This window comes from Lates calcarifer, linkage group LG19, assembly GCF_001640805.2.
Source record: "Lates calcarifer isolate ASB-BC8 linkage group LG19, TLL_Latcal_v3, whole genome shotgun sequence".
Taxonomy (NCBI): domain Eukaryota; kingdom Metazoa; phylum Chordata; class Actinopteri; family Centropomidae; genus Lates; species Lates calcarifer.
The window spans coordinates 23,072,143-23,099,569 of record NC_066851.1 but is presented as its reverse complement, the minus strand read 5'-3'; the positions used below and the strand labels follow the sequence as shown (position 1 = coordinate 23,099,569).

Genomic DNA, 27,427 nt, shown 5'->3' with positions numbered 1-27,427 from the left:
CCTGAAAATTCAATTGATTTATTTTATTTTTAATCTTTAACTAAGAACAAGTACATTTAATCTAAATGGCTATTTGAGGTCCAAAGGTAAAATGAAATGATGTTGAAATTCTACCCTGAACTGTTCATCATTAACACAGAATAGTTGCCTGGCTGCTGGTGGATGGGTGAACCTCAGGTCAGAGGAGAGCATCATGCAGATGTTCCCTCCAGCTTTTGAATCGCACAGAGCCACACAGCTCTGCACAGAAATGACTCCACTAAAGTGGAAAGACTTTCACTTATTTCTGAACTTTGACAGTTGCAGCTTCTCTGCAGGCTCCACTTGTTATTACACTAACTGCTCTGTCAGAAGTCAGATAGAGATTTTGGAAACCTCAAGTGTTGTTCTTTTGTCCTTTCCCTCAGTTGAACCTTTTTCCACTCCTTTGGTGATTTCATTGTTCTGCCTCTTCTCACTTTCCTCCTTCAATCTCACTTCTTTTTAATTTCTCTCTGTCTTTGTGACCAGAATTGATATTACAGGCTCCTGGCTGCTGCTTTCTAAGAGGATCAGTGTAATATGAAATCATCTTTAGTCCCACTTCAACGCCACAGAATCTCATTATGGTAGTCTGAGTTTCAGTTTTGAGGTGTTTACAGACTGTAAGTGTTGGAGTCAGTGCTGTGACTTATGTTCCTTCAGCATTCAAAAAAAGGTTGATGCCACTTTTTCAGCAGCGCAGCTATTTATCTCTCTTTATCTCCCTTTCCATCCATTAATCTGTCCAGCTAATCCAATCAGACATTCCTCAGACATCAGGGACCGTTTGTGGTGTGAAAGGCTCTGAATCTCAGCAGCCAATTACAGGCAGACAGCAGAATCATCACGGTTAGTTTCCTGTGGATGGTGAGTGCTGATGGTGAGCCAAAGGAAACAAAGAGGAGAAATTAGCCTGTCAAGACTGTGCGGCGGCTCCAGCCGGCCCACCTGCGGCTCTGCCTGGACACATGAAGCCTCTGCTGTCTCCAGAAGTTAAAGCTGAGCCTCATTTTAGTGCCAAGACGCAGCACATGCTTATCCCCATTAGCATCTGCTCACTGCTCCTGAAAACTGAGAGGAGGAGACACACTCTTTTACCCAAACTGACACCCGTCAGCTCAGGGTGTGCCGGCAGAGTCTCTTGGAAAACATATTTAATTGCTGCTGGTGAAAAGTGAAAGTGTGAAAGGCTCTGAGTCACTGAAGTTTGAAGCCACGCTGCTTTTGAAGCTCATTTACTGGAGAATTGTTCCTTTTTAGTGTCAGTCATGATGTGTAGGCGTTAGTGTTTTAGTTTCTCTGAGTGTGAACAGCTTCAGAGGCCGTTTCACTCAGTATTTTATGGCTCTTTTCAAAGCCAAAACAACACCATAACTTCCCCTCAAAGATTGATTCCACAATGAAAAATACTGTATATGGTACATTTTGGGTAAAATACCTGAGTACTGTTCATCTTCAGACATCTGAAATGTCGGGAATTTTAGGGCTAAGCTCTTGTAGTTTAAAAAACAGCATTGTTTATTTTCGATTGGAGAAAAGCTTTTGCTTCTTTTCAAACGCAGATATCAGACTTTTTCCATAAAACTCTTCAGTTTCTCACAGCAGCCACGTGAAAAAGCCATTACCAGATGTATTCATGATTCATCCGTATTGTAGATTCAGCTGGATGACTCATTTAATATCAACGATTAGAGGAGATTATTTCATACCTGCTGAAGTTACCAAAATGTTGGAGAGTGAGATGGAGATTTAACTTTGCTGCTTCGTGTTGTATTGAAGTATTCAGGTACTTTACTAATTATACACTGTACAGAAATGTAGTTACAGTCACTCTACAGATTTATTTTCTCCTCAGGGAGACGAAAAAATGACTTTTCAAAGGCGAAGTGAGATTCAATGAAGCAGAGAGAAATCGACGAGAAAAATTCCTGTAATTCTTTCTTTTATTGATCCAACTTCCATGAAGGGAAATCTGCAGCTGGCTGCTTCCGTCCTCAGACAGAGAGGTCACACTCCAGGCTCAGGATCAGAAAAGAGAATCAACATTTTTATTAGGTTCGACTTTTTTATGAAGTGTTTTACAGAGGCTTATCTTAACTGCCAGTAATTTAGGAATATAAAGCTGTGTACACAGGTCTTTGGTTATTGTCACCTCATACCCCCCCTGCTCCTACAGAGCCTCTAAGACAACACGAGCAAATATATTTTTTCCTCCAGGTTTCTGGTGAACAACAGGTAGTTTTGTTTGTTTCACCAGTTAGAAAACACTGTTTTCTGAGGTGCAGTCTCCAGTGTGCACCTGAAGACTCATGCACCCTCAGGGGGTCCATAACAAACACGGTTCAGACAAGAACTGGACATGAGAAAATATCTTCCCTGAGGAACTCCAGAGTTAATGCAGCACATCAGCTGGCTCCTGGTCCTGAAGGTGAGCTCACGCTGTCCACATCCTGATGACACAACTGTATATTTATTAGTTTGATTAGTTAAGAAATGACTGTGTTGTTTCTGTCCTGCAGTAAAGAGGAAGTTCATCCATCAGAACACGAGGTAAGATCTGTGAAAATAATTGGTTTTGTTTCCAACTGTCATAAATATTAAAGCCTCTCACATCAAAAATTCAAAACAAAACAAAAAGTAGTCAATATGATGTTGTCCCACTTTATCAGACCCAAACTGGGACAGTCTCTTAGTCTGTTATGGAAGAGAAAAATTCACTTTATGTAAGGGGAACACCTGAAAGGCAAAAAGTGCCCCTCTTGTTCTGAATACATCGGTTTTATTCGCCCTGACACAGTTACACAACTTCTTACAAGACAGCAGAGCCCCGGTAATGATACAAAACTGGCTCTTGAAATATAAAAAAGAGATTTTTGCACACTCGTCTGATCTTTATGGTGTGTTTAGCTGCAAAGACACGAACTCTGTCCCTTGAAAGTCACATATCAGATCACAGCAGTTTGCTCTCAGCTCTTCATGAGGATGAAACTAAAGTCATGTTATTCGTTTCTCCCCGTTAGCTGCTGTCGATACCGAGCAGAAACACTGTAGTGAACCTTTAATTATCTTGTGGGAGATCAGCTGGATGTTTGAAGCCATTCTTAGAGATTGGAAAATTGGACTGTTAATAGAAAATGTCTCCAAACGCTGCTCCCCGTGGACACTGCCTCCTCGGATTCAAAATTGAATCTGACCATTGATCCAGGCTCCTTCAGAACTGTTGGCATGACTGAAAAGATCAGATGATTGCAGAGAAGAATACAGTCTATCCTCTGTGATGCTGTAAATGTAATCCTCTTGCTTGGTCTCCTGATGACAGAACAGCTTTTTTCCCTCCGTAGAATGAGTTCAGTAATATTTTCTAGTCCTGTTTTAACGTGTGCTAATGAAGGACAGCCTGGCATCAAACACCTCGAACACAAGAAGGAACTTGCTTTTCTTGTAGATCTAGACAGTTCTTTGAAGGACCATCACTGTGTTCACAAATAAAACTTTTCAAATAGAGCCAGATGCACTGCACACAGTTAACTGATCCCTGGGTGCAGTTGGGTTATTGCCACAGCAAAGAACAGAGATGTAGACTCAAGAACAAAGACAGAAACTGGCAATAACAGATACATTAAAGTTAGATTCTTAATCTCAATCACTGATTCACTGCTGATTGTAATTACAGTGATTTGATTTAGTTTCATCGTGGCTTCATGCTCTGCATTAATCTGCATCTGGGCAGGAGGAAGAAAAGGTGTGTGTCCATCATGTTGAATCTGTGTGTGAGTGTGACAGCCAGTTGTATGTTCACAGTGGTGACTTAGTTCATGTCTGTGTGTGTACAGACTGTATCGGACGCAGTGTCTGTATGTGTTCTGACTCTGTTCCTTACATGTACCGACGTGTGTCTGATTTCTGTTGATTACATCATCAAGAGGAAGTGGAATCAAAGCAGATGTGGGGGGTGGGGGGGGGTCCAGGATCTAAAGCTTATCATCCCACTGAGGTGTCGTCATCACCGTGGCTGCGCTTCCATTTGGCCTCGCTATGTCACGTAATATATAAAAAGCTAAAATTTCTGTGTGGCACCGTCACCACACCCGGCTGTTGTTTGCCAAGAAATAACTCCAGCAGTTTTAATGTAATAAATTCCATTTCTCTGTTTTTACATATCAAACTAACAAGATATAACATGAATCATTAAGCTTTGGAGGTGTTGTTATATTTTGAACCTTCGGTGAGAGGAGGGCTAAAGGCACGTGTTGCTCGAGTCAAACCAGCGGTCTTTAAATTACGTGACTAAATCAGCTAAATCATGCTCATGTTCAGCGTGTCTTATTAGAATATTAGGGAAGTTTTCATGTTGCTGTATCATAGAACAGTGTTTTTTATAATTACTGCTTGGTGTATTTAGATTTATTTTCTTCCTTCTCTTCGCTCACCATCTGTTCCTACTCTCACCACCTCATTATCAGGTCACAGACACTTTCACCTTTGCCGTCCTCTCTGTTGGTTTCTTTTAATCGTGTGCAAATGAAGTTTTGTCCACGTCGAGATGAAAGCACAAGCTCGAATCCCTGAGCTGTGAGTGTAAAGTCCGTCTCTTTGTGTGGTTAAAAAAATGGCTGAATGGGATTATGCAATGCTTAACACACTGCCAGTATTGTGACAGTGGTGTGACCTCCTGGTGCTGTAATGGCATTATTGTTTTATCTCCTGCAGAGGAGGTGGGCGTGCTGTGACCCCACCGCCACCCCTCACGGTTACATTATATGTCAGTGGTATTTAAGGCTGATAGGCTGACAGATTGTATCCTGTGGGCGCTCTGCTCTAAAGCAGCGAGGGGGATGGTGAGGAAAAAGTGTGTAAAAGTAGTGATATGTTTAAAACTGATTAATTCTACATGAATTCAGTAAATCTGCAAAGTCATTTGTAACTGCAGCTATTGTACATAACAAGTCCTACATTTCCCTTTGAAACGTAGTAATACTGAAGTACCAGTACCTCCAAATGTACTCTCCTCCTTTGTTCAAAACCAACAAGGAAACCAATATATTATTGCTTCCCATGATTCTTTTCATGACTCCACAGCTGAAAAAGTGCTGTGTGCACAGTTTTCTTCCAGCAGGAGCAGGTTCATCAATCAACCATCACCTACGCCGCCGCTGTCACATTACGTCAATGGTAATAAAGGCGATAACCATCTAGAGTGGGCTTTGTCCCTGGAGAAATCTCACCTAACAGAGCCGCTCTGCCGTTCTCTCCCTCGGAGCTTTGTCATTCTCACAGATCCTCTTCGCCAACCCCACATCCCTGCAGGAGCGACTGTATAATTCATAACCTCAGCTGGGAGCTGTCAGGCTGTTTCAGACGCAGCAGAGGGGAAGTTGCCCGTAACGACTTGACTGCAAAATCTGCTCACCTGCCTATAATCCCAACCTGCAGTTTATTAGTGAGGAAAAGTGGGGAAACTGTTTTAGTGACCCAGTAGCCCGGGAGAATTCTTCAGATGAATTTATTTCAGATGAGTAACTGCCAGGTTTGGTGGACAGTTTGCTTTTGGTTGATTTTTGATATGAGGCACCAGCGTTTTAGCTCCGCTCTCTGATGAATGTTTGTTCAATATTCTCTCTTCTTTTTGCTCAAATTTGTTCTCCACCAACTCCTGAGAAACACATCTGGATCTTAAGTTGTCAGATGTTCCACTTCCCTCTCCAGCTAATCTCTAGCTTTGCCTGCTGTTTAGTCGTGAGCAGGTGCAGCTGCCTGCTGCTGAAAACAGGGCTGATGAGAGCACTGAAGCTCTTCCAGTAAATGTGCTGTAAAACCAAAACAGAGAGGCTAAAAAGAAGTGTAGTGATAGCAGCACTTCCCCCCACATTAAATGTAATCTGCTGGTTCATTGTTTACATGAAAATACTGAGTATTAGAGCTTTAAACAGTTCAAGTATGGGTTGGAAAGTGATATTTCTCAACAATCCATTTGACCCCTCAGTGACCCCTTTAGATGAAATGATCAAGAGAGCGCTGCTCATTTCACCCTAAACAAAAGGTCTCTGATCTGAGTCATCGTGTTTCCCTCTGAGCTCCCAGAGGAGCTGCAGACTTCAGGCTAGGAATCTCTGTTGATGGTTTCACTACGAGCCCCCTCCTCCTCCTCCTCTTCCTCCTCCTGCGTTATGGTTTTCCTGCCAAGAGCCTTTACAGCCCCCCCACCTCCCCTACAGCCAGAGGAGGAAGTGGTAATGTCAGGAATGATTAGGACAGCGGGGGTCATTACAGCGACTCTCCTGTCAGGGTTGTTGAAGATAACAGAGGTCTCAGGAGAGCAAACGGCCCAGACAGCTAACCTCTCATCTGTTTCTCCTTTAACCTCTCCATTTTCTCCTCACGAGCCTCTTCAGCACTCACACTGACTGACTGCTGTTTGTTTATGCATCTCCCTTTTTTATGGCAGTTTGTGCTTCTGTTCTGGACTCTGCTTTGCAACAATCCAACAATATAACCTATTCTATTTTACTGTTTTTCTTTTTCTGTGCTTCTTGGTATAAAGCGGTGAATAAATGCCAGTGGATTGCAGATAAAACTGAACAGAATCTCAGCATGTGTTGAGTTTTTCTTCTTTGAAGTTCAAAATCCAATTGGCTGAAAGATCCGTCACCACAAACCTTCTGTACACTCTGCAAGCTGATGTGAAGTATTGATGTGTAGGGTGGTTGAAATTCAAACATGAGACAGCAGTTTTGATACTGTTCATTGTTTCTTCAAATTCAATTCCTTTAGAAAAATCTAAATTGTGTCTCTGGGGTGATGTAGAAGTGTATCAGTACTCTGTCAGGTGTTTGGCCTGATATTCAGTTACTCTTCAAATGAGCAAATGCAAAGCCAGTGTTTCAGATTTTACATAATACATCAAAACAATTGATTGTTAACATGTGCAACTTCAGTTTCCCAGTATAAGGTGGCCCTGTCAGTCCACAGTTTAGTGTTACAGTTAAAAGACAAAAGTCAGAATGTTACTTTTACTTGATCAGAGTACAGATATGGCCTCTAAAAATGGAGAGGAATCAATAGAACTTAATGAGTCTTTGTACTAATTGAAGTGTCAATCATGATGATAACACGCTCTTACTCAGTGTCATTCAGATGACCTGATGGTCAGAAAAACACCCAGTGACTCGTCTCTGCTCTCAGTCTTATTTTGATGACTTGACAAAATCGAATGTATGTCTGTTACCTGTTGTCATGTCCTTTATTAATTCATATTATTTATCCATCATACCTTTCAGTAAATAAGGTAATCTTATGACAAGGACAGCTCAGGAAACACACCCAAGAAAACAGGAGCAATACAGAGAACACATTTCATTATGTATGCAGTTTAATATATATATATCTTTTTTTTCTTTTAACCATTTTTCCACTTAATGATAAATATTCAAAATAACAACAGATCAATTCTCAGATTTGTTGAGAAGTCTGACAGTAATGTTCCCTAAAGGAAAAGTGTATATCAGTAACCATCCATAAATAAAACCTCTGCAGCAGCTCACAGCTGTGTGGACAAAGCCAAACAGAGACCGATAGAAGAAGAGAGAGTGTTCTGTTTCCCTCTGAGCTCTGGGGCTCAAACACAGCCCTGCAGCTCCTCTGTGACATGTGAGTGCTCAGGGATTACATAAACCCTGTTCTCCTTGGGAATCATACAAATAATAACACTTAGCCAGGGCTGTTTTTTTGCCCCGACACTGATGACTAACCAGCAGGACGTTTGGCCTCAGAGTTCACTTTAGTTAATTAAGCGCTAATGAGCGGTCAGATCATCAGCCTCCCATCAGTGACTGATTATTACTTGAAAGACTGATTGTTAATTATGTCAGTTATCATAATCATGAGCTTTAAAACTGACCTCTAGATTTCATAAGGAAAAGTTCTCATCGATGTAAAAGTAGGTGAGATATTTCTACTTGTTAAGAAAGGCACGTTCAATCTCACAGGTGAAAAGAATAATATTGATTTAAGGTTTTAGCATTATATTAAAGAAGGTTTAAAGAGATAACTGGAAGGTCAGAGCCCCATGACAGTGAACATCTGTGTTACTGAAGTGTCCTGTAGCAGGACACTCAATCCCCACCCGCTCCAGGGATGCTGAGCCCTGACCTCTGACCTCCCTGTGGAGCAGTGCTACGAGAAAACACACATTTCAGCTTGTGGGAGAAATAAACAAATAAAGCCCTGTGTGTTAGTCATTCAAATTATGAAACTGAAATTCAGTAAATCAAAACTTGCTTCTGTTCATTCACTGAACAGCCACTCAAATGAAAATATGGCAGAGGAGTCTTGATGGTCTAATCTGCATGACCAAAAGTTACCCTGTAAATTATTATTTATTATAACTTAAAGAGTTCTAGCTCTGGATTACATTATGAGCAGAGCAGACAACAAACAGAAGCATTTTTACAAAGCTATTGAGTGTTTAATAGATTCAAGATTACATTTGCCACTGTCAGAAATAAAACGAAGATTGATGGCATGCCTGGTAGTAAAGTAGAGAAACCATTCAAGCACAATAAAAGCACAAGCAAACTAAATTTACCTGGAGATTAGAGTGTTTGTTCTGAAACCTTTTTTTAGAGACAGAAATCATCTGATTATTTGATATAAATTTAACAGGCAGTGCCAAAGAACCATGGTCTTTATGTGACTGTACCTTACAGATTCCTCTCACGGTGTATGTTTTTGTTTGTAGAAGCAAAAGAGTACATTAAAAACAAAAATACGTTCTGCCCGTTCAGACTTGTGTCAAACAGATGTTATACATTCAGTGGTGCTGGTCAGGCAGACTCCACAGTCACATCTCAAGGCCACAGGGTAGGTGTACATTGGGTTGACGTTTGGCTGGCAGTTGGGCAGTTTTACAGTGACCAGGCGGGTCTCATTGTAAGTACAAACCCGCTGGTGGGACTCAATGTAGGGAGGGTCCAGAACAGGCTTCTGGAAAAACAATCAGACAACAAACTTCATTTTCTCAGCCAACAAAGATGATGAATACTTAAAGATATTACTGTCAGAGGTCTCTCAACTCTCAACAGGAGAGCAAATGAAGGTGTAACATTAAACATGCACTAACATGTTCAATTTCCTACCTCATAAAACTTTTGCAGAGCACAGAGAATGTAACGAACGCATGGGCCTGCTTCTCAACACTTTACTCTACAGCACCACCACTGGCCAAAAACTCCACAACCTAAAACCAACCTGAGGATCAGACTGTTTCCTGATGTGCAAACAAATCCATCCCATTAGACTTTTTATATTTATATATATAGCTTGTTGTGTGCTGATAACCAGTTCTCCTGTGAACCTCAGGAGAAGGTTTGACTGGATCATAACTTCAGATAAATGCAAAGGAGGTATGAATGTAAATCCTGAAGCTGAGTAGTTGTGATTAGACACTGTCCTGTGACCTAAAGTTCACAGATTTGACCCCTGACCCCTCTAACTGTCTGTCCCACAGACTGTTCCTAAAGCAAGACATCGACTCTCTGCACTGCGCTCTGACCTCCCTGTGGGGTAGAGCAGACAAAAAGATGAGTCTCCTCCCTGAGGGGATCCAGAGAGTATCACAAAACAAAGCTCAGGCCTCTTGCACACACCAGCTACACTGCAATAACAAAGCAGAGAGAATCATGAGCTTCCTAATGCCTCCTGTCACTGAATATAATGTACCAGATGAAACTTGAAGATTTCACTGCATTTTTTGTAAAAAAAATTTTAAATAATGAGTATGGGACAGCTTATGAAATCCAATTGCGTCTTTTATGCACTTGAGGCATTGTTAAGGAAAGTGCTGCTGTCACTTCAATCTCTGGATTCCACGCTGCTTCCCATTCTTGCAGAACGTTAACTCAGTTTCAGAGCACGCGGCTCTAAAAGCCTTCTGTCCTCCTCCGATCTTATGTAAGATTTACACTTCAAACAGCCTCTCATTACTATGTGACAATGATTAGATCTTGATTGTGTGTGATATAAACTGTGAATATATTTTTCTTGGACTTCACATTCACATCTGCTCATATATTTGTCCGTCTGTATCTGTCCAGCAGCTGGAATCCCTGCTCACCGACACCGCTGACCTTGCACTGACCTCCCTGTGGAAGGCGGAAAGTGAAATCAAATTTTCTCCATGGAGATCACCCATCTCTCCATCTCTGTATCTACAATGTTTGTCTCGCTGCCGTTCTGCCTGTCTGTCCCTCCATCTGTGTATTTGACCGTCTGACTGGCTGAACCTGCATCTCATCCATCCTCCTCCTCTTCTTCCTCTTCTCTGTCTTCAAATGTGAGCTGATGCAAACAGCAGGCTAATTTTCTATTGTGTAAAGTTGTCAGCTTTTCTTATGTCACCTCTGTGTATAATCACATTTACCCTCCTCTCCTCTCTGTGTGTGCAGTACAGTAAGCTGCCTCCCACATTCTCACCTCCCAGGTCTCACAGCGCCCCCAGCAGGCGTCAGTGGTGATGTGCAGGCTCCCGCAGCCGGGTTTCTTGGCCTGGAAGGTGAACTCCCGGACTGCACAGCCAATGAAGCGGCGCAGGTTAACGGCTGACGCCCTGTGGAGGCAGTCTGGTTGAAGAGAGGTCCAGAGTAGAAACCAGGAAAGCACCAGTCCAGGCCTACTGAGGGTGAGACGATGAGATGCATTCAAATAAGAAGAGATGTTTATGGTAGAGATTGTTAATTAGATTCTACTGTTGAATTACATTTTTTTACTTTTAGTTGGTTTCAGACAAACTTCAGGAACTTGGACTCCAGCTGGACTTTATCTTGACTAGCTTCTCGCTCTAAATCCACACTGCACCTAATGCTGTCTAATGAGAGGACATCTGGCTTTCCCTCACTCTAATTTCCATCTTAATGTTAATAAGACTGAGCATTTGACTCCTTAAACTGCAAGACCAGCACAATCAGGACTCGTTAGAGGAGATCAGGAGCATCTAAGAAGAGTTAAACAGGATCAGAGGGGCAACAACACCCCATAATGACTATCCCAACAAACCACTAATGGAAACTGGTCTCAGTCCAGTAAACATGTGGCCCAATAAATAAGTGAAACCATTCACAGGCCAGTTTTCAACATGTCCCTCCTTCATTTAGCGTATATTAGCTGAGCTAATGTAGCATAATGAGGACTTCAAAATAATTCAACTTCAACTTTTAATTAAACCAAAGAAAAAGAAAAGTTCTGTCAAACTTGTCTTTCACATAAATCAAATCAAATATTTATAATGCTAAGTCTGATTGAATAAGCCCCTGAGGTTGAATTAATTCCCCTTTAAACAACCACATCACAGATGTAGAGGTTTTCTAATGTAAACTGGAGTCTGGTTGCCTGTAGATTGACTGTTTTCTCTTTTTTCTGAGCACTTTAAGGACTTTTTTTTTTTTTTTAATCAATGTTAGCTTTAAAGCTGAAGTTCAAAATTCATCCTTGACCTTGGAGCAGTTTCTCCCAAAGGTCCATTTAATAGCTTTTCTGGAGCTTTCAGTCATATAACGCAGTGTTTCTTCTGAATCGATCTTGGTGAAATGAAGGAACTTGAAATCGTCTTTTCTGAATTTACTCACCGTTGTGACTTCTTCCTTTGCAGCGTCATCCTAGCTGTAACTCACAGCCGTCGTCCCACAGACGAACACAGGGATTCAGTGTGACTGTTGAATAGACGCTAAGATACAATGACACAGTAAAGTTTAAGCAGGTTGTTGCTGTCACACAAGCAGCTATTCCTGCAGTTGTAGCACGCAGGGCTGTGGGATCAGCTCTGAAGTCAGTCTCTGACAGTGAACATTAACCACAGAATTTGTCACTGTTTGCTCCTCAGACCTGAACCACCTGCTAATGGATCTGACAGTACAAGCCAGGGCTTTTTATCGTCCTTTGCTCTGCCAATCAAGAGCTGAAGTCCTCATCTCAGTCTCTCTTCCCCCGACTCCCTAAATCCCCCAGAGGCCCTTCTACCTGTCGCTGCCCATCTAGTTCAGCCACCAGCTTGTTCCCACTCCATTAGCTTGATTAGGAAAAGAGTCTGGCCTTTTGTTCATAATCATCCACATGGAACAGGGACCAACATACTCCAACACAGCACCTACCTGTGTCTACTGTCACTCATCCGAGCTCAATTAGCTGGCTCCAGAGACAGACCCAGCTCCTGTTCTCACATGCCGGCTGTAATGACTTCGCCCTCAAGCTCCAACACTGCTGTTGCCTTATTCTGCCACTTTGTCTCATTCCTTTCATTACGTCTTTTTTTGCCTTTGTGTTTCCAGTGACATTTCCATAACTTTCCTTCACACACAGAGAGAAAACTGGCTATTACTCAGGCTGTGTCTTACAGGCTTTACCGCATGGATCGTTACTTAAGACAGAACGGATGCATGTTGGAGGATGTGTCAGCTCTCATAGGAGACAATGACAGGAGGGGGAGAGAGGAGACAGGGAGATGTGAAGAAAGGGGAAGAATTGATTTGGGTGAGTAAGCACCTCATCAAGAAATTACCATCGTCAGAGGCCCTGCGGGCAGCGTGTGGAGCCAGTGGAGCAGAACTGCTCTCAAGTAGTTTGGGAAATGAATCTTTAAAAGTGAAGTTGAAAGTTGAGGCCAAGCAATTAAAGTTAGATTAGAAAATATTGAGGATGAGTCAGGGACAGGTTCACACTCCTCTCAGACACCCTGTCCTCCTCACGATCAGAAAGAATTACCTATCTGGAGGCTATTATTGAACAATGTGCATGGCGTGCAATCACAGAATGCATGTAATTGGATAACAGTGATGTTAATTGTAATCCACTACAAAGAGAGTAAGCCTGGATTTCCATAATCCAGCTTTTGTGTAATTATTTGCGGATTGTTAATGAAGGATTTTTTTCTCCATTTCTTTCTATGGGGAAATCCATCTCCTTCATTTAACCCATCCTGAGTAATAGAACTGGTTGACCACAGTGCAGCAACCAGGAACAAGGCCCAGGTCTGAGGCTTGTGTCTTAGCTTGTGATGGCAGGGAGAATTTTAACACCTCAGCCAACATGCATGTATTTATGTGGGAAAGGAAACCTGTGTAAACTGAGAGCTGATTACAGACGTTAGTATGACCAACATTTGACCTTGCTGCTGCTGCAGGGTTGGAAAGGAAACTGCAGTCTGCAGGTAGGTGACAAATTAAAAGAAAAAGCAGCATTTAGTGTCTCAGCTTGTTCTTGAGTTTTTGACAGTGTCACACAGTCTTCATCAGAAAATAAAGTTGGCTCAGTTATGATGGAACTATATGTTCAAACCTTTTGTTATTCTGCACTTTTAGGACCTCTCCTCCATACCTGAGCTTGACAGTTGATGATAATTAAGGTGATGATGATGACAACCGTGTGATACGGTCAAATGTTCCAGAACTAGTGAGTAAAGAGACGTGGATTGCTTTGTGCTTATGTAGGTATGAAAAATGTTCCTAAGTCATAAACATGAAAATACACATAGTGTTAAAAATAAAAAAAACAAGACAGTACCTGTGAGATCTCTTCAATACATTTAAAGGCTAAACATCTGGACTGATGATTTGCACAGGGGGAAACAAGATGCAAAGTAGAAACTGTCTGCTGAGAGTTATAAATAGTTTATCTATGCATTTCCTATTTTTATAGGCAAAGTAAAACAAGTACTCTGTGACTACTACGTCATCTGATTACTTAACTGTGTATATCTTCGTTATGAGAAATGATCTTCGTTATGCTCTTAAAGAAGGAACTTCACCCCCAACAAGACAGTGGTTATATTGACCAGCTCGTGTTAAAACAGGATGTTATTGAGCAAAAGATCATTAATGCCCTTTCAGCTTCCTTCATTTAAATAAAGACCTCATTCAAAAATCAGAAATCCTGTGGGTTTTTCTTGCAAACATGATGTTGTGCTGACATCTGGTGCTCATTTCTAGTACTGACTCTTTCCTAAAACCTGTGTTCACACCCTCGACTGTCACTTTGAGATACAACACCTCACTGCATCCACGTTGCAGCACTCAGATCAGTTCTTGCTTTAATGCCATTGACTTTCTTTCTTCTTTGTTCTTTTGTCTATGTGTGCTCCTTGGGTTTTAAGCTTTGCTAGAAAATGTTCCTCCGGTACACCAAATACTTGTGGATTGATGTCTGATATGAGAGACAGCTACCACACAAATAGTGCCTCAGGTGATGACTTCAAATCACCAATATTTTGAATGCTACTCATTCATTAGTTTTTTCAAATCTATACAAATTTTAATGTGTGTCCTTCTTTTATATTTTGTCTTTAAGGAGTGTGGTGTTTGTCTCATTTTTCTGAATGTCTACGGGAAAAAAAAAGTTTTCATATTTTGTAGATATTCAGAGATAGATAATCTGTTCAGACACTGGTGCTCTGCACAGAGTTTAGCAGGTTTTCTAAACTGCTGAAACAGCCTACGTGAACTTTGATCTCAGCCTGTCAATGTAATCTAGAGCACCCTGAGAAAGTCACAGATCATAGCTGTAGCAGTTGCTCCAAGCACTGCACAGTGTGTTTTAACTTGCTTTGTGGTTTATGAAGACAGATGGGGAATAACATCAGATGTTCTCATATTTGGGTGGAACTCTTTTAATGCAAAAAATAAGTCACACATGACTGTTATGACTGTTAATCTAATCTCAGAGTCAGTGGCTATTCTCAGGGTAGATAATGAATTCAATGATAATTTTGACCATTTATAACACATTTCTTCCCTAACTTTAGAATTTCCCAACTACTTTTTGTCCCTTATCAACTTATTTAGACTATTTGAATATCATATATTTGTTTTATGTTTATTATTTATCTATTTTTATTAATTAATTCAGTGGTAGTGGCAGAATTAGCTCACGAAAAAATGACGCGCATGCGCAACCCATCCTCTAAGCCGGACGCGAAATTTTAATGTTGTAATGATTTAATGATACAAAATACCGTATTTTAACGTTTCAGTTTTTCACATAAGGTACGGTTGCTCTGTACTACCGAATACCATTAGTCGGTCTCAGTTGTCAGTGTCTGGGAAACCGTTAAAATGATTTGGACGTTTGGACGAGACGAGTTAGCTAACGGTTCTGTTAGCTAGTAATGCAGCCAACTTAGCATCAACTCCCGGAAATAATATTTATCGTCCTTTCTGTAATAAATTGTCAAAAAGGTCCGCATCAGCTATTAGGACATGGCTTATTTAAGGTTAGCCAAACAGACTGATCGACATATTATCGTTTAGTAGTTTCACTTGTGTCGAAGGTTTGATAATTTTATTAGCTTGTTAAACTAGCGTTAGCTGCTTTAACGTTAGTGTTAGTGCGGTTTAATGACCAATAAATTAACCTCAACTAATTTACGTATATTCGCGGCTAAAATACTTGTCAACCGGCAAACGGGATAAAATATTTTTTTATTTTAGCTGTTTTCAATATAGTGGAGGGCAGACTCGCGTTAACCTATCTAGCTATTACATTGGAACTTGATGTTGATTCTTGGTCCGGTAAAACTATATCCTCCCCTCCGTTCCATTCTTTATGAATGGAAGAGAAGAGTCCAGAGTTGCACTCGGGTTCCCAGATTTTGGATTCGATCCAGAGTGAGCTGACATTAAATTTAAGGTTACATGCACTTGTCGGAGTGGGACCTTTAACCCTTATAACAGCCACCAGTGCCAAACTGGAGGAGGTGTGTGTGTGTTGAACCCTGACTGGTTTCTATATTTAGTGTCCCAGTGAGTTTTTTTGCTCGGCCCCGGTATGGCTCTGGCTTCTCCGGTGACAGTCCGGCCCGTCCTGCAGCTCTGCGGACTCCAGATCTGTCAAACAGCGCTTCAGGTTTCATCTCCACCAGCTACTACAGACCAAGATCTGTTCCTCCACATCAGAGCTCATTATTGCCTGGACCTGCTTGTTGCATCTTCTCCAGAAACGCACTCTTTGCTGCATGTAAGTACAAGCAACTTTTTGAACGTTTTTATTGACCAGAAACTTTAGAACAATGAATTGTATCTGCAGCTGACTGTGTTACTTGGTGGAATAATTTACAGAATGCAGCTGTAATTGATCTCAGATATCATCAGTAATGTTACTGCTGTCATCCCCCGCGTTTCCTCTGCCGTGTGTGTTTCAGAAGAGTGACTTTCCATTAAACCTGCAGGGCAACAGCTTGTTATCTGCGTTATTAAAAAGTCCTCTGGTCTTCCTCAAGGACTCATCATATGGCTTGGCTGAACTGATCTGAAAGCAGCCATACACACGTGTTCCCTGCTGCTATTTTTGGGCCCTGACAGCTTCATAACACCGACACAATCTTACATTCCTGCAGCCAAAGGGAGCGCACTTTGTAGCACTTGATAACATACATCAGTGATAGAAAAGATGTTCAGCTGTAATGAAGCGAGTCTCATTCTAAAAGGGTTGAAAATCAGATATAAGTTGTTTATGTCATACACTTTTCATTTGATGTAGTAATAGATTCATTGACCTGTAACATTTTATCAGTGTATCACTGGTTGTGTTGATAGGAGGTGTTATACTGTTTAATCTGCCCACATTATAGAAATCGTTTTACTGAGCTAGAGCTGAGCCGGCTGGCTCTACTATTTAGACCCAGGTACATTAGGTGTCTCTTGTGGATGATGAGTTTCTTTACAAATGTGTTGTTTTACAGCACATGTTGATTTCATGCTTATTTGAGTCTTTTTTGTTCAGACACATCCTGGCTCTCAAGTGACAAAACTTTAGCTTTAGCTGTTTAGATTTACTATCTGGCCCTCCTGTGACATTTCCTAGCTTTAGGGCTCACTGTATCATGACAGTATGTCTGCTACTACCATTGCTGTAACTATTGCCATGGCAGCCACTTGTATAAAGCTATTTCTGCCCTGACCATAGCTACTACTAATACTGTTTCTACTGATGCTAGTAGTAGTAGTAGTACACTAAATTTACTTATTCTAGTACTCGTTGTGCAGTTGCATGTGGAAAACCCAACCCATGCATTTTCTTCCTCAGGTTTGTTTTTTAGCCCACATTGTCCACATTACAGGGTTTTTGTAGCTTCTTTTTATTTCTCATGGAAATAACTTTTGCTAACAGCCATCTTCAGATTAGGGACTTGTCCTGTCTCCCATTCACAAGTGTCAGAACAGTGGCCACTCTCCTTATGTGTCTCCAGCTCCAGGGTAATCCAGACACGGTGCCTGGGCCTGAGATCTCATTAAAACATTTCTGACATGTAAAGCCAGGCTTCCCAGCTGGTAAAACAGATGAACAATATTGACACAACCCACCTGCGCACAGGATAAGTGAGGTGAACTGAAAATTGTTCTGCTAAGCACACTGGATTAGAAATGCACATGATGGTATGCAGGGTAGAATGACCTGGTTTGATTGGTGGTATACTGGGGATGTGGCGGACAGCGACAGCCCAAAGGTTAGAGCAGCAGGCTGCTGACCAGAAGGTTCAGGAAAAACTGGATAGGGCCTGTAACACCTGCCTTTCTGCACGTGACTTTAAGTAACAAAGGAGTGGCAGTGACCTTTTCATGTTGTCAGCTGATTTTTTTTATGCATCACTGAAAAAAATCCATCCAAGATGTCTTCCTTCCAACTCTCATTGCTTTAAAACTGTTATTTGTAGCTGAAGTGTGAGAGTTGGCATCAAGTGTTCATGCATGATGTTAAAAATGACACTACACTGAAAGTCTGCCTGCAGGATATTTGTCCCAAATTGACCTCAGTGTTGTGTCTTCAGTCAGATGTAAGCAGAGATTGCCTCTCCCCTGTTCTATTATCATATCTTCCAGGGTGTGTCTGTGAACGCTCCGTGTGACAGGTTCAGCAACACTGACTCTATTGATTTATTACCAAGGCTCACACAAAGAATACAAAGATGTGCTGGTAATCATTTAGAGAGATTTAATGAGAGTGTGTTGTTGCTGCAGAGCGAGTCACGACACTGACGTTAAGGAGGAGGCATCAGGAGAGAGAGTTGTTGTTGGTGTCAAACCTGAAGCTGCAGGGACTGTGGTAGACGTGATTTTCACAGGTATTTCAAATCAGTTCAGTTCAGTTCCAGCTAATAGTTGTTATACTTCAATACCTTCAGTTCAGATTTATTTGTTGTTATTCATCAGTTTGCTGCGTTTCCATTTCAGAGGAATATTACATTTAACAAAAATAGATTATGGTATTCTCTGTTATACTGTATGTCACTGTAAATGAACTTTTGCCTTTTGCCTTCCAGCATTCTTCATTTATGGTACAGTATGTGCTTAGTTATCTACCATGCTTTAAACTGTCATGCTGATGGGGATAGGACTTTAGTATGAAAGGTCACTCAGAGGGGTGGTCACAACGTCTGCACATATAAATAAATTGCAGTGTTTTGTTAACATGTTCTGTTTCCTTTCATTCATTTAGTCTGTCACTGTGTTATGGTGATGAGATTGGTTAAATAGTGAATTCCTGTAGAAATGTGGTGCAGTTGTGAAGTGGTACTCTAACAACATCTGTAGCTGAACAGTGTAGTGGTAGTGATTGGTCCTAGCTCCAACTCCTCTGCTGAAATTTATAATAATGTGAAACACAACTGTAAAGGCAGGGCAACCATATTGTTCTATTAGTTTAAAGTGGGCAGGCTGAAGTTACCAATTAGAAAGAGAGGGATTTATTATCTGTTGTGTCCTGTAGTAAACTGGTTGTGCAGCTATACCCAGATTTCCTTTCCACGCTTTTATTTGTTCCTACTTGATAGATTCTCATGTGTAAACATGATTGAATGCATCTCATAGGCGAGTGCTGTAAATAAAGATGTGGGCACCTCCTTCAGATAAATAGCCACATAAATACATGTAAAAAAGCATCTGAAGCTGGTGTTGTGGGCTCATGTGTTCCCCCTCCCTGTGCTTTTTCCACAACACTGTGTGATGTGTTTCACTGCCCTCTGCCTTGTTGCTACAATTAGAGCTGACCGGAGTGACTCGTGACTTTGACTCAGGGAAACTCTGTCACAGGCTTGCTGGTCCTGTATCTGCATGCTCCTCCTTAATTTTCTTATTTAATCATTATCTTCCCTCATTGTCTCTCCTTCTTTTTCTGACTCTTATCTTTTCTCCTTTAGGTTCATCTCCCTCTGACTTTCTTATCTTCCTCCACTTTGTTCTGCTTCCTTAACTCTATTTTTGCTTCCTCTCCTCTTTAACTCTGTATCTCTCTTCATATGCTGTGCCTGACTGGTTCTCCTCACTTATTCCCCCTCCTTTTCTCCCACTCTTTCCCATCCTCACCTGATGCCAACAATTCAAATTCACTAAAAAGGAGTAGCTTGCCTTTTCCTTCCCAATTGTGACTCATACAGCAGTGTTTTACTGTATCGCTGCTGGCCTGCAGTCTTACTAGACACATTAACAACTGTGTACAGTTTGTTTTTATTAAGTTAGAGACAGTGAAAAATACAAAGCAATAAAAGACGTAGTCCTTTCCTGTAAATGATACATGTATTTCAGTCCCATGGCAGTTTCCCGTTAGTTGCTGTTTACTGGGGTCTTAATAATTTATTTTTATTTTTTATTTTTATTCACAGCCCTTTCTGTCTTTCGCTTTCTTTCTGGGACTTGCTTGTTCTTCCTCAGGCTGTGCCTCTTTCCCTCTCACCCCTGTCCACTGACTCTCTCACCTCTCCCCTGTCTCTTATTCTGCAGCTGACATGAGTCCTTGGGATGGCTTAAATGCCATACTACAGTGGTTCAGACACCCCCCCCCGCATACACACACGTACTCCGTGTAGCATTGTTCAGTGTGTATCCACGTGCCCACATTAACACTGGAGGGCACAGGTTCAGTTCTTAGTTGTGTTTTTAGAAACTGCTTGTGTTAATTGCTGCAGTTCTCCTGTGTGGAGGTTTAACAGCACCATGGGACAAATACCCAGAAATGCAGCTCTGTGGATGTATTTTGGTGGGTTTGAAGGCCACATGCACCATTTGGCTTATGATTAAATGTTATTATTAGTATTAGGGTTATTAAGTATTTTGCTGGTAATTTGATTAATGTCAGATATTTGGACTGATATCTGATTGTGCTGTAACAGGAGGAAGGTGACTGGTGGTCAGGGGGTGATAGTGTTACCCTCATGTAACCCACTACACATAAAACACCAACTATAGGAAGGCAGACTGGCCAGGGCAGAATCATTTCCTGTGGCTAACATTACAGCAGTCTGTTTGATGACCTTATATGGTGTTGTTTATCTAATGGATTTTCTTATTTCCAGAAAGAACGGTCACTTATCAGGTTAGCTCAAACCTTTTGAGTTTGCAGATCATACATCAGGCTCTACATTCAGTGTTCCCGGCTGTTCCTCAGTCAAAACGCATGACTAAGGTTTTGCCGTTGCGGCCCCAGGCTCTTCAGCAGCCTTCCTGTCGACATTATGTGTGTCAGCAATATGGACTGAGTCTGAAAGTGAAAGACTGAGATTCTGCCTGAAGTCTTTTCTAGCCTATTTATTCATCGGCTATTTATTTATTTATTTTTGTTTTAGTATCTACCTCTATCAAGAAGATTATAATTTTGCTCCTGTTTGTCTTAATATTGGAATATTGATATCTGCATCCCCCATCCCTGATTGGCACATAAGACACATCCTATAATTTCCTATCAGTCTATAATTTGATGCAGATTTGAATCCAGGATGCAGGTGAATATTGACAATTAATGTGAAACCAAGTTATTGGTTTGTTGTGCAGCTTTAGAGTTCTCTGAGTGCCTCCTAGTCTGTTTTGTTTTTACTGACTTAGAAAGCACTTTTTGATGTCTAATTATTGGGAGTAATAGGCAGGTGATGCTTGAAGGCAGTACAGGAAGCATCAGGCAGTTGATCAAACATGACGTTCTGATTTATCCATTTGATTGAGATCCCACTCCTCTGGCAGTACAGGCACGTTAAATCAAATGAACTGCTACTGTTTGACCCGATCTGACATTTGGTCTGACATGTTGGTGAGGCCTAATGCTATTTCACACTGTTTTATTTTAGCCTCACTCACCTGTCTGTTGTGATCAGCAGAGGAAGATGCGCTGGACAAATCAAAGACACCTTTATTTTTCCACAGTGTGATTTGTTTAGGCAGGCGTGTTAGGAGAGATGTCGAAATGTCACACATTTTTCTCAGTTCACTTATTCAAATCCCAGGGCAAGACGGAACAAGATGAAACACAGCACCCAGCACACTTCATCCAGTACTCAACTGTCAATGGGCAGCGTCTCACTGCTCTGTAAAAGATGATAAAGTCCCCTGTAACTGTGTTTTAGAAGTGTTTTCTGCTGGTTTGTTGATGAAGTGTTGGTGACAGTACACAGCTTTCTGTGTCTATCCTCTCTGTATCTTGACTCTTTTGTCTTTTTGAGGCTTAGAAAATGTGCTCGATAAAAGTGTGAACAGTTCTTTTTGGCTTAAACAGTGAGGGTACTGGTACAGTGAGTTTTTTAGATTTTCCTGATGATGAAGAGATTAGAGATTGGCCTACTCAGTGTATCCATCTGTGACACACAATATATCAGGTGTGACAAGATTTTGAAAAAAGATTGACCTGAAGCATGGGACTCTGTATTGGCATAATTGTCTGTAGAGCACAATAATTTAGGATGTCACTGACAATTTTCATATTTATAGTGATTAGTGATCCCAGAAAATTAGATGTATTTTCTTCATTCATAACTCAGAAGTCATTTTACACATTAAAATCTCAGCCTGTTGTTGCTTGTGCATGTTATGTCAGTTTAAATGTTTTGTCCATCACTCTTTTGTCATGATGCTGATGTATCTCTACCAGTCCAATCATTTCACTGCAATATATGTACATACATACAAACTTTAGTTTGCTAAAGTTTGATATTGATATGGTAATGCCATTATATCGAATTCAAGCACACTTGCAGCAAATAAAATAATTTGTATTTTTAAATAAATATCTCAAACATAACCTTTATTGATCCTGATCTGAAGCTACAAGCAGTTCAAGACATAGGATTCCAAGGTCTCTGTTTGACACAAAGTGTGGTCATGTAGTTTTTGTCCAGAGGGAGGTTTTACATAAAGGCAGTTTTAAGAACAGAAATTTCATCATAATGACTTCAGTGGGCATCAAACCTTTAGTCACGCACAGATGCTGTTCTGCTTTACTTTTTAGGCTCCATAACACTGAAGTTATGTTTTCTCTCTTCTTCCAGAGTGGTGCCATGCTGCCGGGAGGCTGTGGATGAGAAAGTATGTCGTCAGACTTTAACTCCAGAGATGATCTGGTGGAGAGGGGGTCCATCCCCCTGGACATCGACAATGTCCACATGCTGCTGCAGGGTCAGTCTTGCTTTACTTCCAGCAAAGTTTACAGCACAGCAACACAGTAATGTTTGGTTTTATTGTGGCTGGATGGCTTTACTGTGTTACATTTCGTGCCAGTTTTAGGATATCATTGCTTCCATGGTGCTATTATAGGCTGATGATTTACTTCAACAAGCATTCAAGCTAAACTGTGTGAAGGCTTATTGTTTCTGGTCTCTGCTCACCCTGAGAGGAAGGCTGAGGTCATGCAAGTGTAAAAAAAAAAAAAAAACTCCTGTGTCTTGATTTCAGATTTTATCTCGGTTACTGTGGTAACATAATAACTATTAAGCCATACTCGTGTGTCTTGCTCAGGGGAGCAGTTTGATGACCTTGTCTCAGTCCGCTGCTGGCTCTGTCCTGTTTCACTTTCATCACTTTTTTTTTTTTTTGAGGTCATGCTTGGTTTAATCTGTTGAAACTGAAGCCTTGCTCTCAGAGAGATGTGAGTCATATTGCAAAAGAGCCATCCGGAGGGATAGAGTGGAGGAGATAATAAATGCTGCTTGCTCATCAACTCCCAGGGGGTTTTTGAACATTTGAAGCAAAGCTGTGATGCTCTGGGGATGTCATTTGATCATGTTCTCACTGTCTGTCCAACATATATAATCAGTTCTCAGTTTTCCAAGTTGGTTTTCAATTGGTCTGTCACTTTATCTGATTCTGAGTTTTAGTTTTTTGAAACTTTAAATTTCAAAACAAGTCCTCCACTAATATGATGCCAGCTGCTCTTACTAAATGTTAAATGCTGAAACTACTTGATCAATTTTCACACAAAGTTTGACAAAAGATTGATTGATTTATCCAAATATGAAAAACATGGGCCTCTGATAAACCTGTCTTATTGTCATGGCAGGGTTTTTGTACCCCCTGTGACGGTGCAAAGTTGTGTTGCCAGTACTGTACAACGATAAAGAAACAGCTCCTAATCCAGTCTTCAGAAACAATTAGTTTCTAGATGGTGTTAAGCATTTGGACTGACTTCTTAGCCTTTTCATTGAGTATATGTAATGGTCAATGTAGCTCTCATATTCAGTGTTCACAGTATGTGTGACATTTCCAGGAAGGTTTTGATTTCTGCTTGAACTCCAGTGCATCGTATTTCAGTGTTTCGTTAATGAGACCAGCTGCACAGAAAGCCATGTGCTGCTACCAACAGCAGAGACTCTGAGACCAGCAGCATGGATTTGTGTCTGTGACTGTTGCTGCTTCATCTTCTCTTGTGATAGCTGCACCACAAACAGATGGCAGCGGCTCTGACATGGGCATCTCACCTTTTTTCAGTCTTCTCTTTATTCTTTCTCATGTCTTACAGTTATGGTCTGTATTGTTTCAGGATGTAAAAAACATTTGTTTCGTCTCTTGTTCTCCCTCCTAATTGCCCATCTGCCTTTCTCTCCCAGTCTACCCACCTCAGGTCTTTCTTCTCCCTCGGTTTTCTCCACTGAATTATTTTTAGTGCATGACTCCCCATATCCCCCCCACCACATTGAAAACACTGAGTTTTTTATTAAAGCCTTGTAAATGTTTTTCCCACTATGTCATTTCCAGCTGGTACAATGTGCAGAATGAATGATGTAAGACTAACGCCCCTGTGACAAGCCAACTTGTTAAATAAGACTAGGAAAAGTTTGTTTTTCAGTCTATATTTGAAGTGGTAATGATGAAAGAATGCTACTAAAAATAGCTCCTATTGTGTGCATGAATGTTGGGTGTTTTCAATGTTTGCATCAGCAGGGTTAGAGAGGACGCTTCCTTGTACAGAGAACATGTAATCTGGTTTTATTATGTGATGTTTTTAAAGCCATTAACTACATTAAAACAAACTAAAAACACAAATAAAATATTCACATAGTAACAATACATTAGATGCATCAAAAGTTAATGAATAAATGTATAAAAGCACCATTTAACAGTGTTTTAAGTAGGTAGTAATTATGATATATATAATACAATTGACATTATCACTACCATTTAGAAACTGACAGTAATGCTCATGATCTGAACGTCAGTTCTATCAAGAACAGTTGCTGACATGGTGTCAAAACACTCCTCCACTTCAGCATCATATACCCTAGTTACCACTTTGCTGGGTCACTCATGGGCAGGGGTTCGGTTAGATTAGGTTACATAAGAGATCCAAATTTTCACAGCAGTTGACGTTTTCCAGCTTATGTAGCAAAACGTAGTCCTGAGGCTGCAGGAGTAACTTATTACAGGTCTTGTTTAGGCAGGCCTGAAGCCTCTGTGAGGCAGAGTCAAAGGAGGTGGAGCTGAGCTTCACTCACCTGCTTCCCTGCAGGCTGGAAATGTAGATGTTAGCTGGTTAGACAAGGAATACTCTCAAACTTATGTCATATCAGTTTTTTCTTTACATCTCCCTGTGTGATCGTGGATCTGCAGAGGCAGTGCTGTAAACCATGTGTTTACTAGATCAACAAGTAGATAGATAAGTTTGGTTTGAGTTGATGAGCACCGGAGTTTTCTGATGTGGTAACTGCTGAATCAGCACGAGTGGTCCCATCATGGGTGAGTTTTTTTTATGTCTCAATAGTAGTGACATGTATTAGTGTGGAACTAAACTAACGGTGTAGAATTTAGTGTGCATCAATATAATGAATATAATTATCAGCATATGAAAATGTTTATCCTCTATGGACTGCTGCAGTATAACAGTAGATCTCCAGCTAAGTGGTGAATCTGTTATTCAAAAGTAAGATGATGGAGAGACTTTAGATCTTAAATACTTAAATCACAATAAGTTCTGCTGAATCATGATTTGTCACCTTAGCAGTGTTTTTTTTTTTTTTTATCAGCAAGTAAATCAGAAATCAAACACAGTTTTTTTTTTTTAACCTTTGAAAGACTGTTTGTTCTTAGGGCTGAGGTAGGTTTTGGACCTGATAGGAAGAAAGTATTTTACCTGCTAAGTTACACAGGTATCCATTTCTTTAGGAAATACTGGTATGAGAATTTGTGGGCACATGTATAATAATGTATTGCCTATCACGTGGAAAAAAGTAACTGTACTCAGTTTGTTTGCTTAAAAGCAGCACTCAGTAGGACACAGTTACAGTAGAAGTTAATAGAAACACAAAGTGAAGGGTTGGCTCTTATCCAGAGACTGTAGCTCCATTTGAATTCTGTGAAACACTGAATAGAGCATTGGCCTGCAGGCAGAGCTCTGCTGTGACATTTAACAGGAGTAAATACTGTTAATGTCTGCAGGAAATATGGAATCACTGTGGAAAAATTAACATCAGCCACCAGTCAGATACTTTTGGGGCTGTGACTGCTAAATTTGCCACACTATATTTAGAGAGGTCTTGTATTATATAATGATTACTTCTTCTCTAGAGGTTTTTCAGTTGTCACTTTTTTGCTTTAGCTAGCTTTGAAATAGGCCTTTAATAATTTAGTATTTTAAATTGTGATAATGTTATCATAACTTTTACTTCTATCACTATTGGACCTCTTCTAGGTATTTGGCTGGTATGTATTTGTGTTACAAAGACAGCGAGAGTTAATAATGATAGTATCTGCTAAAAAACAAAATTAATGCAAGTGACCAGTCAGATGTATCTAAAGAAAACCAATGCACCTACCAATTACTTAATGGTATTAGCTTTACACGGCTCAGCTCACACCAGAAGTTACTGTACATCATACCAACTGAAAATTATTTGCAGACCTGAGCTGTTACCACCCACAGCTGACAACCTTAAATGTCACCTGTTGTTGTGGGTGACATTTTAGAAAATCTTTAAAGTCACCCTCAAGATGTATCCTGAACTTATTATGATTCATGTAACAGAAACAGGATGGTCAAAGGTACAAATGTGTTGTTGATGTCTTCCAACCTCTGGTCGTATTGTGAATGTCATCAATCCCTCCTCCCACTTTGAATAGTTTTTAGAAAACATCTTGGAAGTGCCAGATCTCGATACTTGTGTAAAATCTCAGTCCCATTACTGAGATTTAACAGGGATTCATTTCAGGAGCTTTATACGGCTTCTAAAATGGTAGCACTCTGGAACTGAGCTGTGGTTTCAGTGACCAAAAGAGTTTGTTTAAAATAATTCTTCTGGCAAACCCTCAAGTGTGTCACAGCTCTCTGGTTTCTTGATCCTCTTGATTTGGCAGCCGGGAACTCGTAAAACTTTAGCTTTCTTATTACTTTTTGTGTTTTGAAGATTAGTGATCAGCTCAGCGGGTCGTGTTGCTAAAGAAAACCAACTCCCCTTCCCTTCTCACTTTTCTTTGTTTGATGATACTAGATTAATTATAATAAGATGTCTGAGTCATCATAGGGACTCTCTGTGATTAAGATTAGACTACAAGTGAACTGAAGCCAGAGGTGGCCTGCTGTTAAACATATTAAGGCAGAAAATAGTCTGTAAGCTGTCAATGCATGTCAGAGGACCAAACCGCTTGAAAGAGAGTTAGAGCTCAGCAAGGAGGAAGGACGACAGCTAGGCTCTAGCTACTGTGGATCAGCTGGAGCCTAATCAAAGACTTCAGGATCTGATAGATGAAGCAATTTGGTCTTCATTTCAATTTCAAAAATTTAAAGATATTGTTTGTTGGATAAAAACCTCCATAACTCCTATCTCATAAATTGTGTTTTTTATACTTATGTTTTATGACAGTTTTTAATCTGACAACAGTGATTCTCTGTAAGTTTAAAAAAGCTCTAAGATGTTAATTGAGTCAGTAAGTTGATTTTATGACGATGGAGAATGAGGACTGGATTATATGTGAGATTCTTCACACTGTCACTGACCTGAACGACTTCATTGAGCCTTACAATGGTGAGTGGAGGCCAATTTACAACCTCTTGTTGCTCACACTCATCTTTACTGCTGAATGCTGAAACCTTTCTGTAGCCTATGATATTTGTGATGCAGTTTTTACTTGTGAATATATAATTTACACATTTCTGTACATTCACACAGCTACAAACATTCACA

The 27,427-nt window shown here is 40.6% G+C and overlaps 2 protein-coding genes across 2 annotated transcripts in view; one reads left to right on the top strand and one right to left on the bottom strand.

Annotated features, from left to right (window-relative positions):
* Nucleotides 1–8,665: 8,665 nt before the first annotated feature.
* gphb5 (glycoprotein hormone subunit beta 5) lies at nucleotides 8,666–11,668 on the bottom strand. Its single transcript, XM_018703172.1, has 3 exons — nucleotides 11,640–11,668; nucleotides 10,492–10,690; nucleotides 8,666–9,003 (listed from the first exon to the last, which is right to left on the bottom strand). Exons 1-3 carry the CDS (start codon nucleotides 11,666–11,668, stop codon nucleotides 8,812–8,814), a joined length of 420 nt encoding a protein of 139 aa, XP_018558688.1. The 3' UTR covers nucleotides 8,666–8,811.
* Nucleotides 11,669–15,140: 3,472 nt separating this feature from the next.
* The window catches only part of syne2b (spectrin repeat containing, nuclear envelope 2b), a gene marked incomplete in the record, with an annotated part of 122,279 nt that continues 109,992 nt past the window's right edge, over nucleotides 15,141–27,427 (top strand). Inside the window, 2 exon segments of the mRNA XM_051078358.1 lie at nucleotides 15,141–16,017; nucleotides 22,307–22,433. Coding sequence (XP_050934315.1) covers nucleotides 22,346–22,433 — 88 coding nt within the window.

Excerpts from the sequence above, each read along its gene's own strand:
- gphb5 (XM_018703172.1), bottom strand. The coding sequence starts at position 11,668 with ATGACGCTGCAAAGGAAGAAGTCACAACG. Across the intron at positions 10,691-11,639 it reads CAAAGGAAGAAGTCACAACG|TAGGCCTGGACTGGTGCTTT; the intron begins GTGAGTAAATTC and ends TCTCACCCTCAG. Across the intron at positions 9,004-10,491 it reads GGCGCTGTGAGACCTGGGAG|AAGCCTGTTCTGGACCCTCC; the intron begins GTGAGAATGTGG and ends TTGTTTTTCCAG.